The sequence below is a fragment of the Danio aesculapii genome, chromosome 3 (assembly GCF_903798145.1).
Source record: "Danio aesculapii chromosome 3, fDanAes4.1, whole genome shotgun sequence".
In the NCBI taxonomy this organism is placed as follows: domain Eukaryota; kingdom Metazoa; phylum Chordata; class Actinopteri; order Cypriniformes; family Danionidae; genus Danio; species Danio aesculapii.
In genome coordinates this window covers 21,178,303-21,195,500 of record NC_079437.1, presented here as the reverse complement: position 1 = coordinate 21,195,500, position 17,198 = coordinate 21,178,303, and the positions used below count along the sequence as shown (strand labels likewise).

Genomic DNA, 17,198 nt, shown 5'->3' with positions numbered 1-17,198 from the left:
GTGTGTGAGCCATGCAAGCTCAGTGATCGTCATTCCTAAAGAATTAAAAATAGAACTGAAGGGAGGAGGGAAGAGAAATCAAGCACTGAACTGGTGTCTGCCAAGCGCCTTAGGGAGATAAACAGCAGGAGATGAAGACACAATCAGACATTCCGACATCTGAGTAACCTTCTCAACACACTCATCCACATGTGTTGATGACTCAGACCAATTAATAGGTTATTAGGTTTAAAAGTCAAACAAATTTCAACAGGTATACTTTTAATATAAACATCTTATTTTCAGAGCAAATTACTGCTTTCATTTGATAACTTAATGGGTGGGATCATTCAGATTTAAAAATGTTTTAAAAAATATAACCTTTAAATTCTGAACTGACTGCAAGCCTGAAGAAACAGTCTGAGAAGACCATACATCAAAGAACATTACAATAGCCCAAAAGAGAAAAATTAAAAGCATTAATGACATTCTGTAGGGCTGCGTCTCAAAATCAGCACCCTAGCTCCTGAGGTTGTTCATCAGCAGGTCGTGTGCATGAATTTGGGCACTTGTAGGGACAGTAATGACTTTGGCTCACTACATATTGGAACACATCGAGTGTGACATGAGAACGACCTCATTGTAAATCATCAAAACTGAAGTTTTCTTTCTTTAGCACCTTTAACACAACTCAAGGTTGACCCAAAGTGTAGTACAAAGTTAAATTACACACAAACTAAAAGATAGTAAAATTTAGGTGAAACATCATGTGAAAAATACTGGAAAGCGGCTGAAAATAAAAATAGTCTATGTAGATGTTTAAAAATAACTAGTGAGTATCTCACAGAGATTGAAAGATTAGGCTATTGGTCCAGTATTGACCACCCCTGCCATATGAGCCAAATTCTGGGATTTGGATGAAGATCATTTCTGAATAATACGAGGGTGCTTGATTATGTAGAGATTTTTTTAATAAATAAATAAAACATTTTGAAAAACATTCTATTGGCAGTCAATAAAGCAAGAACAGGATAGGTGATTTTACCTATACCACCACCACATTTGGACAAACCATCTGGAATCACATTGAAAAATACATATTTTATAGCATAATGAACTGTAAGTGTCGATGCATGATAGACTGATTGGGAATAATTTGTTCAAAATCAGAGAGGAATGGCTGTTTTTTGCTAGGATCCGCAAATGAAAAACTAGATTTAACCACATCACAAATTTGCATCTCAAAAAAGGTGGGAGTGATATGAGGAGAGATCAAACCAAGATTTAAAAATAAATAAATAAATAAATAAACTGGTAATTGAATCACAATTCCATCAAACTCAGCTCATAGGCTGAAAATGGACCTAAATAAGCAGCAGTATTTGCACATTTTCTGATCATTATCTCAGCTTCATCCTTGTTTAATTGAATCAGGCTGTAAAGCATCCAGCTTTTAACCTTGATGTGCCAAAAGTGACTTAAAACCACAATTCTCTATAAACTCAGAGGGAGGTAAATTTGTCACCCAATGGTGAGATATGACAAAGACAAGACAGATAAAACAGATTAGGTAAAATAACAAACCTGAGGTCCTCCACAGGTAACGGGTGCATAAACTCAGATAAGTTCAGATTAATGATTTTTAAATGATGTTTGGTTTATGTTAAATTAAGCATCTAAAATGCAGAATAAATTGAATGAGAGCATCTTTTTATCTGTAGTGCTTTTATAGTTTGTTTCTACTTGAGATTTGGTTCTCCATACTAAATATTTTTTTTTCTTGCCTCTGTTGCCTATGGCTTAATGAGATGACTTTTGTAAGTACTGCCACCTAGGGGCAATTAAGTTAAGAAGCCAGCATATAAGTTTTGTTCCAATCTAAAAATGAAAAATAATAATTAATAAAAAAACATTATTAAATAATATCATATTAATAATAATAAAAAAAAAAAAATCACTCCAGCAAATTGAAAGAGCATTATACAATTTCTAAGTAGGGTTATTATAGTTAACTGAAATTTGCTGATTTCTGCAAGTTTCAAAAAAAATTATAATAATAATCTGGTGCACTTTCTGGTGTAATTAACTATTTTAATATTCACAATAAAACTTTATTGACATCAAAATAATTTATTTATTTATTTGACATGGACATCACAATTACACTGGACAACCAAATGCATTTGTTTAAGTGTTTTAGCAAACTTGCTAATTTTCAACACCTGTCCAGGAGGCTTGACAAAATTGACAAAATGGAACTATAATAAAAAAACAAACATATACACAGCATTATAAGTCTTTACCTAAAATTACTGGAGCAAAAGCAAAGGCGACATGATCCAACAAATTAACAGTAGAGTATTTGTGCAAACACTGCTGTTTTGCTTTAAACCACTTTTTAAGAACACTACTAAAAATATTTAGATTACTTTCTGATTTTAAGCTAACAGGTAAATCATTCCACAGTTTGGCTCCCTTTACAGATAAGACAGATTGACCAAATGAGGTCTTACACTTTGGCACTAGACAGTCACCATTAGCAGCTGCCCATGTGACTCTGTGAGAGGTTTGATGCCTACTGATTAGATCAGAAAACAGGATTGGAACATGATTATTTAAACATTTAAAATCAATTTAGGATAATAAAATTTAATAAAACTATCAAAACTAAAAAGGTTACGTTTACATAAAACTTCACAACGATGCCATCAATGATCATAATGACAAAATAAAGACAACAGATGAATGAGTATTAACAAAACTAATTCCAACATTAAGTGAAATAATATAAAATGTATTAAATCTTAGGGACGTTTTATTTCAGTTAGTTTTAAGGAAAGTATTTGCTTCTATCCAGTTCAACTTGATGTATTAAGAACTCCAAAAATAAACCAAAAAAACTATGCATGTATAAAAAAAGCAAATAGTCAACAATTAGTACAAATTTACAGATTTTAATAAATTGTATTAATTTTATTTTATTAAAATAAGAATTAAGTCACACAATTGAAGAAAAATCTTAAAATTATTTTATTTCAGTCTAGATTTTAAGGAAATATTTCTCACTTTCATTTAGTTTAAACTGATGTGTATTTTTCAAATAAATTAAACAATAATAAAACTAATTAAACTAGAAAAAACACAAAAAACTAAAATTATAAAAAATAAATTGTAATTTAAACTATTTAGATAACAGCAGCAAACAAAAGCAATAAAAGCGAAAAAAGAGAGACGTATATGATGAGGATGTAATACTATATTGACATTGATTAAAAATATATATTCAGCCAAATAATATTCAAAATCAAATATCACAACACACAAAGAGTATTTATTTAGTACATACTAAAACATACTTTAGGTATTCTAATGTAGTGCGTATTTCCAAATTACACCAAACACATAGAGATGGACAACAATAATTAAGTTTGAACTTCCCTAAAATCCTTCTGAAATGACTTGAAATGTGAGCTGACCTTTAAAACCCCAGCCTGTGGCCTTGGTGTATCAGCCACATAAAAAACAGAGAATCACTTTAGAAACAGAGAAGAGGAACCTGAGGTCAGATGAACTAAAATTGAGAGGATTATCATAAAATCTGACCATAATCCTGCACACCCATGGCATTGTGGTCAATACTAAACATTAAAAAGAATCCATGTCCCGTTTTCAGTGGTCACTTATCTGGAAAACATTGGTGTGTTGAGTGGGTGTCAATGAGGAAGGTCCTCTGTGAAGTCCCATAGGAAATCCTCCTCTGCATTACTGTCAGCACCTTCAATCTCAGTCCAGGAGATGTCATTTACCTGCCAAATAAAGCAGTTGATAAAGTGCAGATTGGCTGTTGCTAAACCACTGACCAAGTCGTGACTGCTTCATGATGCTGCACGATGATCACTTTTATCATGCAGGTGTACTAAGAACTCCCCATACTGGTGAATCACTGAACAAATTTCATAGTTTTTACCTGATCTCGAAACAGTTTAACTAGTTTTTAGACATTTATGGAGACATTTTTTACCCCACGGAATGTTATTAGTTAATGGTCTCTTGTCCTTTTTACCAAAGCACACAAAGAAACTAACAATATGGACCTTTTTCTGTGTTGCTGCATGGAGGGCACCATATCGACCAGCGCCTTCCGGTAGGACAGGGATGTCAAACTCAATTCCTGGAGGGCCGCAGCCCTGCACAGTTTAGTTCCAGCCCTAACACACTTACCTGTAGGTTTCAAACAAGACTGAAAGACTTAATTAGTTTGATCAGCTGTGTTTAATTAGGGTTGGAACTAAACTGTGCAGAGCTGCGGCTCTCGAGGAATTGAATTTGAAGAGCAGCATTTCTCAACTGGTAATTCTCTATGCGAAAGTGGGTGTCAACACAGTTTTGAGTGGGTTGCGGAGCGTTTTTGTGATGCACAACTTTGATTTTAATGTTAAAGCCATTATGCACACTACTGTTTGCCTACATGTCGTGCATTTAAAATTCTTTGACGCCAAGCAAACCGTTGATTATCCCTTGAATAAAGAACGCATATTAAAATGCTTAATATTTAATTACATTAGATGATCACCTAAGTGCATCTGATTCAATTTACATTTGTAGTGTGTTTGAAAAAGATTATTTTAATCCATGTTTTGTCTGCGTTTTGTCTGTTTAATCATTTTGCGAAGCTATTGGATGTTTCGTTTTGAAGCTTTGGTCTGTCATCAGTACCTTATAACCATGGTTAATACTAATCTTGACCCTGGAAAATAACTAAATTAGATTATAATTAGCTGGGTATGGGTTTATGAGCCTTTCCAATAATAGGGTAAATGACGATTGAACTGTATAGTTTACTCCTCTGTTTATCCCCACTGTTGGTTAATATAAGCAAAGAAGGCTGTGAAACAAATGTCTTTGCTTCACTTTTTGATCTTTTGTTCAAAATTTTATTCTAGAAAAAAAGTGTTATGAATCAGCCTGGAAGAGCGAATTGATGGTTCGAATGGCCAAAAGAAAAATCACATATGGAAAATTGCAGAAGTTAGTTGAGTCTTGAGGTCAGAAAGTCCAATCTGACATCATCACAAATAGTTTGAAACTTTCCTACAAAAACAAACTTAAGCATCTTTTTTGAGCCAAAGATTGAAAGGTAAACAATAAAGATTTTGCAGCCTTTGTTTACTCATATTTAGTGGCAGTATTGTTAAAGGGCTCTGTATAATAAATATAACAGATCCTTGACTTGAATGTTTAAAGAGCTTCAAGGAACACACATACTTTTATGACTCCTGAGTTTTCTTCGGGAAGGATCTCATCTGGATCACACTTGATTTCAATTGCTACTTTCCCATTTCCTACAGGGACAATAATTACATGACATGAATGTTATCAGAGTTGTGTTGTTCAACACTTGTAAAGAATTATGGTGATACCTACCCAGGATTATGAGCAGCACTTTTTCAAACGCAACCCCCACAGCTTTATCTTTGGCTCGTTTCATTAGTGCCCCCCTTTTTCTCAGCTTTTCCTCTGGATCTACAAGATTTTAGCAGATGTTATTACGTCATATGCTGTAGTTTTTGTTAAGCCACATTATTATTTACCTTTTTATTTGTTGGTGTTTTTTTATTATTATTATTCATTGTATGTGCTTCAGTTGATACTACCTACACTTTTGAAAAACATAATTGTTTTTGCTTTTTTTTTTTTACTGTAATTTGCCATAAAATTCATAAATTAAACATTTTAAAGAAAATTCCCAACATGCTTCCCATTGAAATAAATACATGTTTTTATACACTCACCGGCCACTTTATTAGGTACAGCTGTCCAACTGCTTGTTAATGCAAATTTAACAATCACATAGTAGCAACTCAACACATTTAGGCATGTAGACATGGTCTAGACGATCTGCTGCAGTTCAAACCAAGCATCATATGGGGAAGAATGTTGTATCAACGGTTCAGGCTTGTGGTGGTGGTGTAATGGTGTGGGGGATATTTTCTTGGCACACTTTAAGCCCATTAGTAAGCCCTACCTGAGTATTGTTTCTGACCATGTCCATCCCTTTATGACCATAGTGTACCCATCTTCTGATGGATACTTCCAGTATGATAACGTGCCATGTCATAAATTGTGAATCATCTCAGACTGGTTTCTTGAACATTACAATGAGTTCTCTGTACTTAAATGGCATCCACAGTCGCCAGAACTTAATCCACCTTTGTGATGTGGTGGAATGGGAGATTCGCATTATGGATGTGCAGCCGACAAATCGGCAGCAACTGCATGAAGCTATCATGTCAATATGGACCAAAATATCTGAGGAATATTTCCAGTACCTTGTTGAATCTATGCCATAAAGGATTAAGGCAGTTCTGAAGGCAAAAGACAGGCCAACCCGGTACTAGTAAGTTGTACCTAATAAAGTGGCCGGTGAGTTTATATGTAGAAAGCATATCAAATTCAAGCGCTTATTTTATGGATAAATATAGCAGGCATTTATAAATATATGTATAGGAAAATAAACCATCAAAATAAGGAAGAAATAGCATTCCATTGTCATCAGTCATATATTTGAAATTGAATTTTTAAAAAATAAATTATTTATATTTATATATATATATATATTATATATATATATATATATATATATATATATATATATATATATATATATATATATATATATATATATATATATATATAAAACAAAACCAAAAGATATGAAATATAAGACATGTATTATACATATAACAATAAACTTCTAGAAATAATTAATAAAGAACATTTTGAGCCTCAAGCTACATATATCCACCTTTGTTCGACACCTCATGATGCTTTGCATGAAGTGTGGGAATAACCTCTGGTTTACTGTAAAAAGTGGATTCAGTTACAAAAATGGCTAAAGTGAGCTGTAACTATTAATAGCTAAAAAAAAATTCAAGACAAATCATTTATCAATTATATAATGAATGTGTTAAATATTACTCTCCTAAATGGAACAATAAGAGATTAATAAAGGATTCTATCTATGTTTTAATGCCATATCAGCAGCATTGGCTATATTCATCGCAAAACCTATACTAAATATACAATATGTAAAATGCAATCATATTGGTTTCTTAATAATCATTCATTATACAAAAATGTGGTGTGTTGACTTTCATAGAAAGAAATTGTGCATGTGTGTTAGTGAGATTTATTGAATTGAAGTTTGTGTATGTTTCCGAGGAAAATCTGTCACACTATTTAGTGCCTTAGTGCTTGCCTGTTAACTGGCTACTCTGCGGTTTAGCCCTTTTTGGATTTGTTTGCTGAGTGTAAATATTTGTACATAGTAAGTAGGGAGCTTGACACACTTTCTTTTGTACCTTCTTTTTATTGATTTTTTTGTGGACAAGGGAGTTAGGTAATAAAGTGTATTTTCTTTTCTTTAGCTAAAAAAATAGGAAAGTTAGAGGGAATATGAATTAAAAAAATTTTGTTTATTATTTTGGCCCAGGTCAGCTCCTGAAGTTGAAAAAAAAAATTGTTTGAAAAAATCATTGTAAAAATAAAATCTCTACATTTTTAATAAAGTGACATTGTGTGTGCAGTCTTCCCTTTCATGATGCATCCTTACCCCTAGACGAGGCATAACAATACAAAACACTGAAATGAGTCATATACAATATTTTACTTAAATTAGGGTTAAATATTCTAATTCCTTCAGAAGACACCTTTTTAAACACTCCCCTTAAAATAAGAAATAGGCAAATAATCGAACTCACCCTGATCACTGTCAAGAACCTCCTCTGCCACACCGACCCCCTGACAGTTCACACCATGATGTGGGAAGCTCAACTCCATTATGCAGCCATATTTCAAAAGCACATCCTGGTGGCCTGTTTCTTCTTGGCATCCAGCGTCTGTGCAGTTTGAGAGATCCTTCAACTGTTGAAATATTTTAAAAAAAAATTAGGTTTGTGAACTGTCCTGAATATATGCACACTTAGCCTAAAGCAAAGAGTCTATTCAACGCTTACAGTGACAATGCGAGTAGTCCAGCCGCCGAAGCCCAGATAGTGATTGGCAAGGTTGTGACATTTGGATAAGCTGAGAGGTTTACTGTTATAGAAGGACAGATTCTGCTTTGTGCTCAGTCGGACCTGAGGAGTTGGTTGAAAGGTAATTACAAAAAAGATAATATTAGTCGCTGTAATGAGTTAACCCTTGGGAACTGTTCAAATTTACTACCTTTTGTTATGTTCTGGATAAAAACATCCACTAAATAAAACTGCTGTAATAATGCATCAGATAAATATTGTTTTCAATTTTTTTTGCATAAATCTGTTAATTAACCTCAGTCCTGATCAAAACTACTAAATTGTTAAAAAAATTACAGGATTTTAACTCCAATTGCCAAATTTACAAATAATGTCACTGATTTGGTGAAAAAACACACACAAAATGACGTATTTTTAATATAAAAAGTAATTGTGGACTGGATTTTTTTTAACCTTTTATCACAGTCTTGGACATGTTAACAATTACTAACAACATTGGCTTTGATGCATTGTTAGGTCATTTTTTCTCCCTAATTTTTGCCCCATTGACTTCCATTAAAACCACATTTGATGGTGCATAAATACTGTACACAGTCTTTGTTTTTGTTTACTCCATGTAGTTCTGAGAGCTGAGATGCATATTTTGATTTTCTCAGACACATCAATGTAAATGTGCAAAGGTCACTTTCGCACTCTCACACACATACACATACTTTAATTTGCTGTTATACTCCATATAAAATCCAGAAACTAACTTTTTTTTTTTGCACAGGCCTACCTAATGGTTAATGGTGCCAACAGATGATCAACAGTAAAAAATTACAAATTTGACCTCTTTCCAACAGGCAAAACCACCAACAATCAAAAATGCATGATTATATGGTGTCATGGTTTTGCAATAAAATATGTGGTTATAATGGAAGTCAATGGGGCAAAAACAGCCACCAACAGTAAATTAGGGAGAAAAAAAATGAAAATCAATCAAAAACAATGCACCAAAGGCAATATTGTTTTACATGTCCAAGACTTTGATAAAAGTAAAAAAATCCAGTCCACAATTACTTTTTACATTGAAAATACGTAATTTTTTGTGAGTGTTTTTTCACCAAATTAATGACATCATTTATGAATTTGGCAATTAAAGAGTTACAATCCTGTAATTTTCTAAAGAATTTAGTAGTTTTGATCAGGACTGAGGTTGATTAACAGAAAATTTGGAAAAAAATATTTATCTGCATTTTACAGTGGTTTAATTTAGTGGATGTTTTAACATAACAAAAGCGTAGTAAATTTCAAAAATTCAAAAAAATTCAAAGTATTTTCTCAAAATATGCTTCAAAATAAGATTTGTCACCAAAAATCATTCTACTAGCTGAAACACAGAAAAAGCTATGGCCAAATGAAGTCCCAAAATCACCCCACAGTGGATGAAAACATCCCCAACAGAACATAAGGGTTTAGCTACCTTTAAAGGAGAGCTCTGGAAGAGACACTGTTTATCAGTGGCCCGCTGTGCTTTAGATGCCTGAGCTGATGAGTAAAACTTCACCAAGGCGTAAAACCCAGGTTCAGCCACCGTGGCATTGGGACACACTTTCAGCAGGTAAAGATCTCCAAATGCCGAATACACGCTCCACAGGGACTCCTGAAAGTGGTACAGGGAAACAATTGGACACTTTTATGCCATAACTGGACAATTAAATACCTTAATATTCAAAGCTGAGATATTTTGGGGAATTGTTACTTTTTAAAAATAATTTGTAAATGATTGCAATGATGATTGTAAACTTTTTGCAACAATTATTGAGCATTTTAATGTGGTGAGGCCATTGGCCCATGAACATTTTTTGCTTTTTGCTAAACTATTTTAATAGCTGTAACAAGAGGCAATTCAATCATATCTCAACATTAAAACAGCTGATATGACGTTTTTTATCAATATGTGTACCTTTTTGGATTCTCGGGAGCTATGGAAATTAAAAATGTGAAACAGGAAATACGTTAGGACCATTGTTATTGTTTGCAATAAAATGATTAGAACCAGTTATGATGAGCAGAGCAGGTGACTGAACAATAGTCATTCAACAGGTAATAATAATATAATATAATATAATATAATATAATATAATATAATATAATATAATATATAACTTACATAAATATAGGCCTCTGTAAATGTAGGCTGGATGTCCCAGATAAAAATTGTTTTGTTGTTTTCGAGTGGGACTTTGAACTCAATTATATCGACCTCAATATCCATCGAGATATGGACTTTAAATGAAACTACCGCCTGACCACTGTGTGGTTAACTATTTAAACGTTTGGTAGGATTTTAAAAGCTGTTTAACGTATGCTAACCACCAGTCTACTCGTCTTCACGGCTCACCTTACAACTTCCGTAAACAGAATCGCATTTCGCGCACTTTAAACGTCATGCCACGTATCACGCTGTGATTGGATCAGTAGGTCAAAAAACAAGAGTACTATAAATTAGAATTTTCGAAATTGTTTAGAACATGCGAACGTTCTTATTTCTAAAATAGGTACAATAATACGCTTTTAGAAATGTAATCTTGTTCATTTTGGAATATAATGACTTGCAACTTTACGTTGTAAAACAATAATGCTTGAAGGGTCAGGTAGGTGCTATGAAAGATACATTATATTATAGTAATGTAATCATTAAATTTTTTATAAAATTTATCATCAATTATAAATTTAAGTGATTTAATCTAGATCGTTATAGTGCTTTTTATGCAGTTACATCGTCAATACATTTAACACTACACCACAGTCGTGTTTTTATATGGCAATGTTTCAGTTTTGTTTGCTATTAGTTTTTTTTTTTTTTTTTTTTTTTTTGGTACCTTTCCACCAACGATCCTGATGAAAACTACCAATGTTTTATTGATTTGGTGGAAATTTACCGTTTGTTTACATTATGCCACTGTTGTTTTGTTTAAACAATATATATATATATATATATATATATATATATATATATATATATATATATATATATATATATATATATATATATATATATATATATATATATATATATATATATATATATATATATATATATATAATATATATATATATTATTTTTATTTTTTTTTTTTTAAGTATTAATTTCCACATACCCAGGATATGGATTTTAAGACTTATGCCTACAAATGACACCAAACAGGTTATACAGAACAGAAGACACATTAGATGCATTTGAAAACTTTAATAGATACAGTTTGAAAAGAACAGGATGAGCTAATAATGAGGGAATAATCAGACAAATGTTTTCATTCACACATTTGGGAGTGAACCCTTTGAACACTGATCTTTAACCATTTTAGATATAATATATACCAAAGCACAATATTAGCACTTTGACTAAAGTCAATTTTGGCACATTTAAGTAAATATTGCCAGGAATTGCTTAGCACCACTGTGAATAAGATTCAAACATTAAATAAGAATCAATATTTGTGTTTTAGGAACATCTTTAAACGATAAGTATACTCTCCAATAAGAAGAATAAATACAATAGTGGTAGATATAAGATTTAAATATGGGAGGGAAATAAAGCACAGATCCAGCCATGCCTGCTTGGCGTTCCTGCATATAAAGGACCAGATCATAGTTACTTTAGGTTTTAGGAATGTAAACTGGTCTTAGATTAGCAGAAGAGAAAAAAAAAAACGTTTTACAGGCTTTAGCAATACATTGACGCCCTCTACAGGGTACAGTTGGAATCCAGGGATCTCCTGCAATTTGCAACCCTCAGGTAAGTTTCCACCTTGTGCATGTCCTTCTTGAAGCAAGCCAGCAGGCGAAAGCTCTCTCTGAGAGTGCTCTCCCCTATGGTCAGGTAGAAATCTTCAAAAGGCAGCGGCAGGGAGTCGTTGTCATCCATATTTGGCTGTCCATCAAGACATCCCTGTGCAAATCAAATGCCGATGTCAGAGAGATATAACAGGATGTAATCTTATTGGAAATACTCAGAAGTGTAAAAAAAATTATATATATATATATATATTTATTTATTTATTTATTTATTTATTTATTTGCATTAGGGGTTTAAATAAAAATTTGTGTTAATGCTTTATAAGTTAAGAACCAAAGCAAAAAGTTATGCGGTTGGGAGCTTATGGTAGCTCTTTAACTATAGTTATCTACACAACATTATAATTAATTAAGTTTTTCCTCATGGAATTTGTTATAAACACATTCATAACGAGTTGAATTGATGCAAACAGAAAGGTTTAACAATCAAGGTATTGTTAAAAATATATTTCCCCTATGTAGAAAAAGAATGTGGATGGAGAAAAGCCTTATATAAATAGAGCTCAACTATTAGCTACATTTTTTTCAGTAGCTTGACAGTAGCTCAGCTACTTATGATACAATGTAGCTGTTCCAGTAGCTAGCCACTTTTTTATTGCTACATTTGTTGCACTTTGCCTTTTGACAAACTGTGAATCTTAAAAGCTGTGTAATAGAACGATAGGGGAGAGCAGGGAACAAAGTGACACTTTTTGGTTTTGGCCAAATAATGAACAACGTAATGGGTTTAGACAAACCATATCTTTTTAAACCACACTGAACTGAGCTCAACTGAACTGAACTTAAACACTACAAACTGAACTACACTGTTCCTATTTATGTGAAGCTGCTTTGACACAATCTACATTGTATAAGCGCTATACAAATAAAGGTAAATTGAATTGAATTGAATTTAACAAACCCACACAAGCCTTTCTTACAAATGAGCACTGAAAGTATGATCGCCAGACCTATGGTTTCTGTGCAGTATTGCCAAAAGTGCCAGGAGTAAAAATGTACTATTTACCCCACCCGTGGGGCAAGTTGTAACAGACAGAGGGTTGTAACACATGCTTAAAAAGTCAGATTTCACACAATTAATTTAAATTCAGTTTACTTTAAGTAGTATATTTCCTCAGTACTTAACTCATTTTTTTTTATTCTACATAGCACAGCATGTTTATTTATTTATCTTTCGGATAAGCATTATTTTGTATTTATTTGCATTATTATTATACAATGCATTTATTTGCATTATTAGCAATACAATAATTTTTTTCTATTTAAAAATATTTTCTATTAAAAAACATTTGTAATATAAAAAGTTCTCAAAATTACACTCAAATTCAACAATTATTTTGTTAGTTTAATTGGTGTCCAACAGTGTGTGGCTTATTTGTAACACCCTGTTACACTTAATCCCGCTGTGTCGAGTTTTCCTCAAAACTGGCTAGCAGTCACTGTGTTTTTTTTACATTTTTCAAAATGGTTCCATCTTGTAGCCTAGAAGACGGTAATCACAATATAATTTCACTAACATACTTTTACATATTTTTTAAAATACTTAAAAAATACTATTATGCTTCAAATATGGTTTCTCCTGTGTTTCTCAGCCAAATTTTGCAGAACTTTTTCAATAACTGGCAGGAAGACGACTGCTGACACTGTGGTGAAAACCTCGAAAGCATACCATGGTTAACACTGAGCAAATACCTTAAAACTCTGTGTTACATTTTACCTCGTGTTGTGCCTTGCGTTCCCTTAAGCTTTGACATTATAATTGTGTTTCAGTTTTAAGTACCAAATATTTAACCTAAAACAAACGATTATGTATGCTTTTGTAATTGTGTGAAATAAAAAGATTTGGTGTAACTAGCTACTTTTAGGAAGTACCTTGTAATGTAGCTACTTTTTATTTATTTATTTAGAAGTGTAGTTGAATAGTAGCTTAACTACTTTTCGTGACAAGTTTTAGCTTATCAACCTACAGTTTCAGCAGTTTCAACACTGAAAAGAGCCAATCACCAATTGGTAAAGTCAATTCAGTACCCATTAAAAAAAACTGCATTGAGGATTACATATGTGCATTGGCCTGAAATACATGATTTTTAACACACATTTAGGTAATTTAAGTCAGATTTACATTATTCCATACATTATTTAATTGTGAGTTCTTAGTTTGGATTCCCCACTGAAACAGAAAGGACTTGCTCTTGTGAGCCCAAAACAGCTGTCCTGAGGTGATGCAGATATGACAGACTAGACTCTCCTTCAAAGCAACTTTAATGCTAGCATTTGGAGAGAATTATTATTTTTTTGAGTTTTTCAAATAAATCATTCCCAAAATGATGAATTGTTTTGCAATGTACAAAGCATTAGCAAATGTGCATGGGTTATTAGAAATCATCCATCTCCTATTGGTGACATGACAGTTTGAACGAATCAAAACAAATCAGCTTTTGAGCAAGAAGCGAGCTTGTATGCCTCACCTTGATGAGCACGCTGATGCCCATTTTCAGGTCCGCCAGTTTTTCAGTGATCTGGTTGGGGTTTCCGATGGTCAGGCTGTTTGAGATGGTGGAGCTCAAGGTCTGGCTGGGAAACTCCCAGGATTCAATGAGGCGGAAAGAGATACGAAGCAGCTTCAACATCTGAAGAAAGAGAAGATAACGTTCAAGGCTTTCATGTTATTGGGTATTTTATGATATTTATTTATTTATTTATAATTTTATTATTATATAATATGATACAGTTTTTTATGATGCTGCCCATAACTGGTCTTCCCAAACTAGGGCAATATGTGAGAGTGTTGATCGTGTATTTACAAATGAAAGGAAATCCATTTAAAAATACTTTATAAATCCATTACATGATTAATTATGAATTGATTGTTTTGACATATATATATTTTTAGACATTTTGCATTTTGATCATGTTATTAGTAAAATAAAATGGGGAAAAATGTATATGATTTATGAGCAATTTAAGTGCAAAATTTAAATTTAATTGTGTAAAAATGGCAAAAACATTAATTATAGGCAAGCATTTTGTTTGCATGTTTGTTTGTTTGGTCACATTATTTTAAGGTACAATCAACAAATTGTGACTGACTCAACAACTTCTAATTTTGGTACCATCAGGATGATATTGTGTCCCTGAATGTGTAAGGAATAGGTCAAAGCAATAATTTATCCCTTAACCAATTAAGTTTTTAAATTCCTCCTCTCTTAGATGGTAGTTGATGCTCAGTAGACTGGATATTTATTTAGATTAGCGGTACCTTGGTTTTAAAACTCATTTATTTATATAAACCTCCCTGTTGGTGTATACTGCAAATTAAATATCTAAATAATAAAGGATAAATATAGTAAAGTAACTAGCTAATTACACTGTTAATAATTTCCAGTAGAATCTAAAGTAACTTACTGGCAGCAGTTCGCCAGTAACTTACTGTAAATCAATTAAAGTAAAAATACTGTATTTAGATAACATTGTTGCTTTATATGTATTTACAAATTTGTATGTATATCTTTATTGTAAAACATATAGTCATTCTCACAATGCAACTTTAAAATACAGTAACATACTGCATAACTTACCTACAGTAAAATACAGTTTATATTTCAGGTAAATACTGTGTAATTTACAAAAATTGTTAATTTAACTAAGTAAATAATTAGCTGATTATTAATATTTATTATTGTAGCACTTGGGTTGAGGTATTGGGTTGGATTTGTAGAATAAGATCATGCAGAATATGTACTTTAAAAGTGCTAATAAACAGCAACATAATAATAATGCAGGTAATAAGCCATAGTTAGAATTGATACTTAAATCAAAGTGTTACCATTTTTCTTACATATTAAATATCTACTATATATTTTGTTTGATAAAGCATATTGTCAACTCACAGAGCTCTTCTGCGTTTCATCTTTTCCAGTCGGCGTCTCAATGGAGTCAGAGTTGCAGAACGACAGAGGGAAGATTTTACTCAACTGTCTGCGCTCCTCGGGCATAAGACCTTCCTCCTGTATAACAAATGGCAAATTGTACATAATAGTATGTTTAACAAATTTCAAATATGCTAGAAATCATAGACTCGTATTTAAAGTGACTGCTCATATTTGTTTAATGTGACAGGGTGTATCAACTATTGTGAAGAGATGCGAATGAAACCCTTACAAAGTCGTTTATCATTTTTGCTGCCAGCTGGTGCAGGTGTTGCACACGGATGACGGCGTTGTTGAAGAGCCGCTGGTTTTCGGAGGCTTTCCCTTGATTCACCAGCAAACTAACCGCCACTAACTGTAACAGCACCAATGCTAGAGGACAACACAGAGATTAAACAATGCAATCAAGATCAAACCATAATAAATTCATTCATCAAAACACGATTCAATAAATTATTTCACAATTTACAGTAAATTAGTTTAACTGTAAAATAAAAAGCATGAAATCACATATAATTGTCAATGGTATATTACAAATAAGTTGCAACATTACAGACATACCTCCAGCCATTTCGTTCAGGTTAGACAAACTTGTTCTTGGTTGGTAAATGTTTGTTTTTCTGGCTCAGGTGTACCGATATTTATATGTGACATGAACGTGTTTTAGATTCATCGTATCCAGAAACATGAGATTTTTTCATGTGAGCTTTACATTAATATGCATTGTGTATTTAGACACCATAGGATAGTGTTGTAGTTCCGGTCATTTATGTGTATGGCTATTTCCATGACTCCAGGATGATGTTGGCACTACATTTGCTGCCTTACAATTATTATTATTTTTTTTGCATGAATTTTAAGTTGGATCAAACTAACTTTCATGTCATCCCAGTGAACATCAGTCAAACTGACTAAAAATATTAAGTTAAACTTTATATAACTTAAAATAAATAGTTGAAACCTGATTAACCTGATTAAAACAAGTTATAAAAACATAAAAATATTTGTTGTCATGACCTTTAGTCGTATATTTTTTACAGAAAAGTAGAAAGAGCATTGTTTTATTCACTGAATATGATTGAAAATGTTTGTATCATTTGAAAAAGATTCAGCAATGATTAATAATTAGGTTAATTTAATGGTTTTTACAAATTTAAGTGGACTGAACATAAAACGATTAAGTTGTCCACCCAAAAAAAAATAAGAATTGTGTTGTTTCAACTCATTTTAAACAGGTAGACTGTAACAAAATAAGTAGGGTTTACTTGAACAAAGCCTGGAAACTTTTTTACTCAAAAAAGGCTAGTAAATCTTCAAAGTGTTGACAAGTAAAAGATTAGCCATAATTATTAGTACATTTAATTAGAAATGTTAAGTTTACTTGGGAATTCCAAGTAAATTTTATTGACTT

General features: G+C 32.4%; 2 protein-coding genes across 2 annotated transcripts; both read right to left on the bottom strand.

Moving 5' to 3' along the window:
- Positions 1 to 3,290: 3,290 nt before the first annotated feature.
- rdm1 (RAD52 motif containing 1) lies at positions 3,291 to 10,398 on the bottom strand. Its single transcript, XM_056450665.1, has 7 exons — positions 10,171 to 10,398; positions 9,481 to 9,660; positions 7,995 to 8,117; positions 7,740 to 7,902; positions 5,404 to 5,502; positions 5,245 to 5,321; positions 3,291 to 3,785 (listed from the first exon to the last, which is right to left on the bottom strand). Exons 1-7 carry the CDS (start codon positions 10,273 to 10,275, stop codon positions 3,693 to 3,695), a joined length of 840 nt encoding a protein of 279 aa, XP_056306640.1. The 5' UTR covers positions 10,276 to 10,398; the 3' UTR covers positions 3,291 to 3,692.
- Positions 10,399 to 11,235: 837 nt separating this feature from the next.
- On the bottom strand, positions 11,236 to 16,673 carry gh1 (growth hormone 1). Its single transcript, XM_056453361.1, has 4 exons — positions 16,020 to 16,673; positions 15,749 to 15,865; positions 14,327 to 14,488; positions 11,236 to 11,952 (listed from the first exon to the last, which is right to left on the bottom strand). Exons 1-4 carry the CDS (start codon positions 16,032 to 16,034, stop codon positions 11,749 to 11,751), a joined length of 498 nt encoding a protein of 165 aa, XP_056309336.1. The 5' UTR covers positions 16,035 to 16,673; the 3' UTR covers positions 11,236 to 11,748.
- Positions 16,674 to 17,198: the final 525 nt, after the last annotated feature.

Coding starts and splice junctions, on each gene's coding strand:
- rdm1 (XM_056450665.1), bottom strand. CDS start 10,275: ATGGATATTGAGGTCGATATAATTGAGTTCAAAGTCCCACTCGAAAAC. Junction 8,118..9,480: donor TCCAGAGCTCTCCTTTAAAG/GTAGCTAAACCC, acceptor CCAACTCCTCAG/GTCCGACTGAGCACAAAGCA. Junction 5,503..7,739: donor GGTTCTTGACAGTGATCAGG/GTGAGTTCGATT, acceptor AAAATCTTGTAG/ATCCAGAGGAAAAGCTGAGA.
- gh1 (XM_056453361.1), bottom strand. Junction 14,489..15,748: donor ATGAAACGCAGAAGAGCTCT/GTGAGTTGACAA, acceptor CTCTTTCTTCAG/ATGTTGAAGCTGCTTCGTAT. Junction 11,953..14,326: donor GCATCAGCGTGCTCATCAAG/GTGAGGCATACA, acceptor TGATTTGCACAG/GGATGTCTTGATGGACAGCC.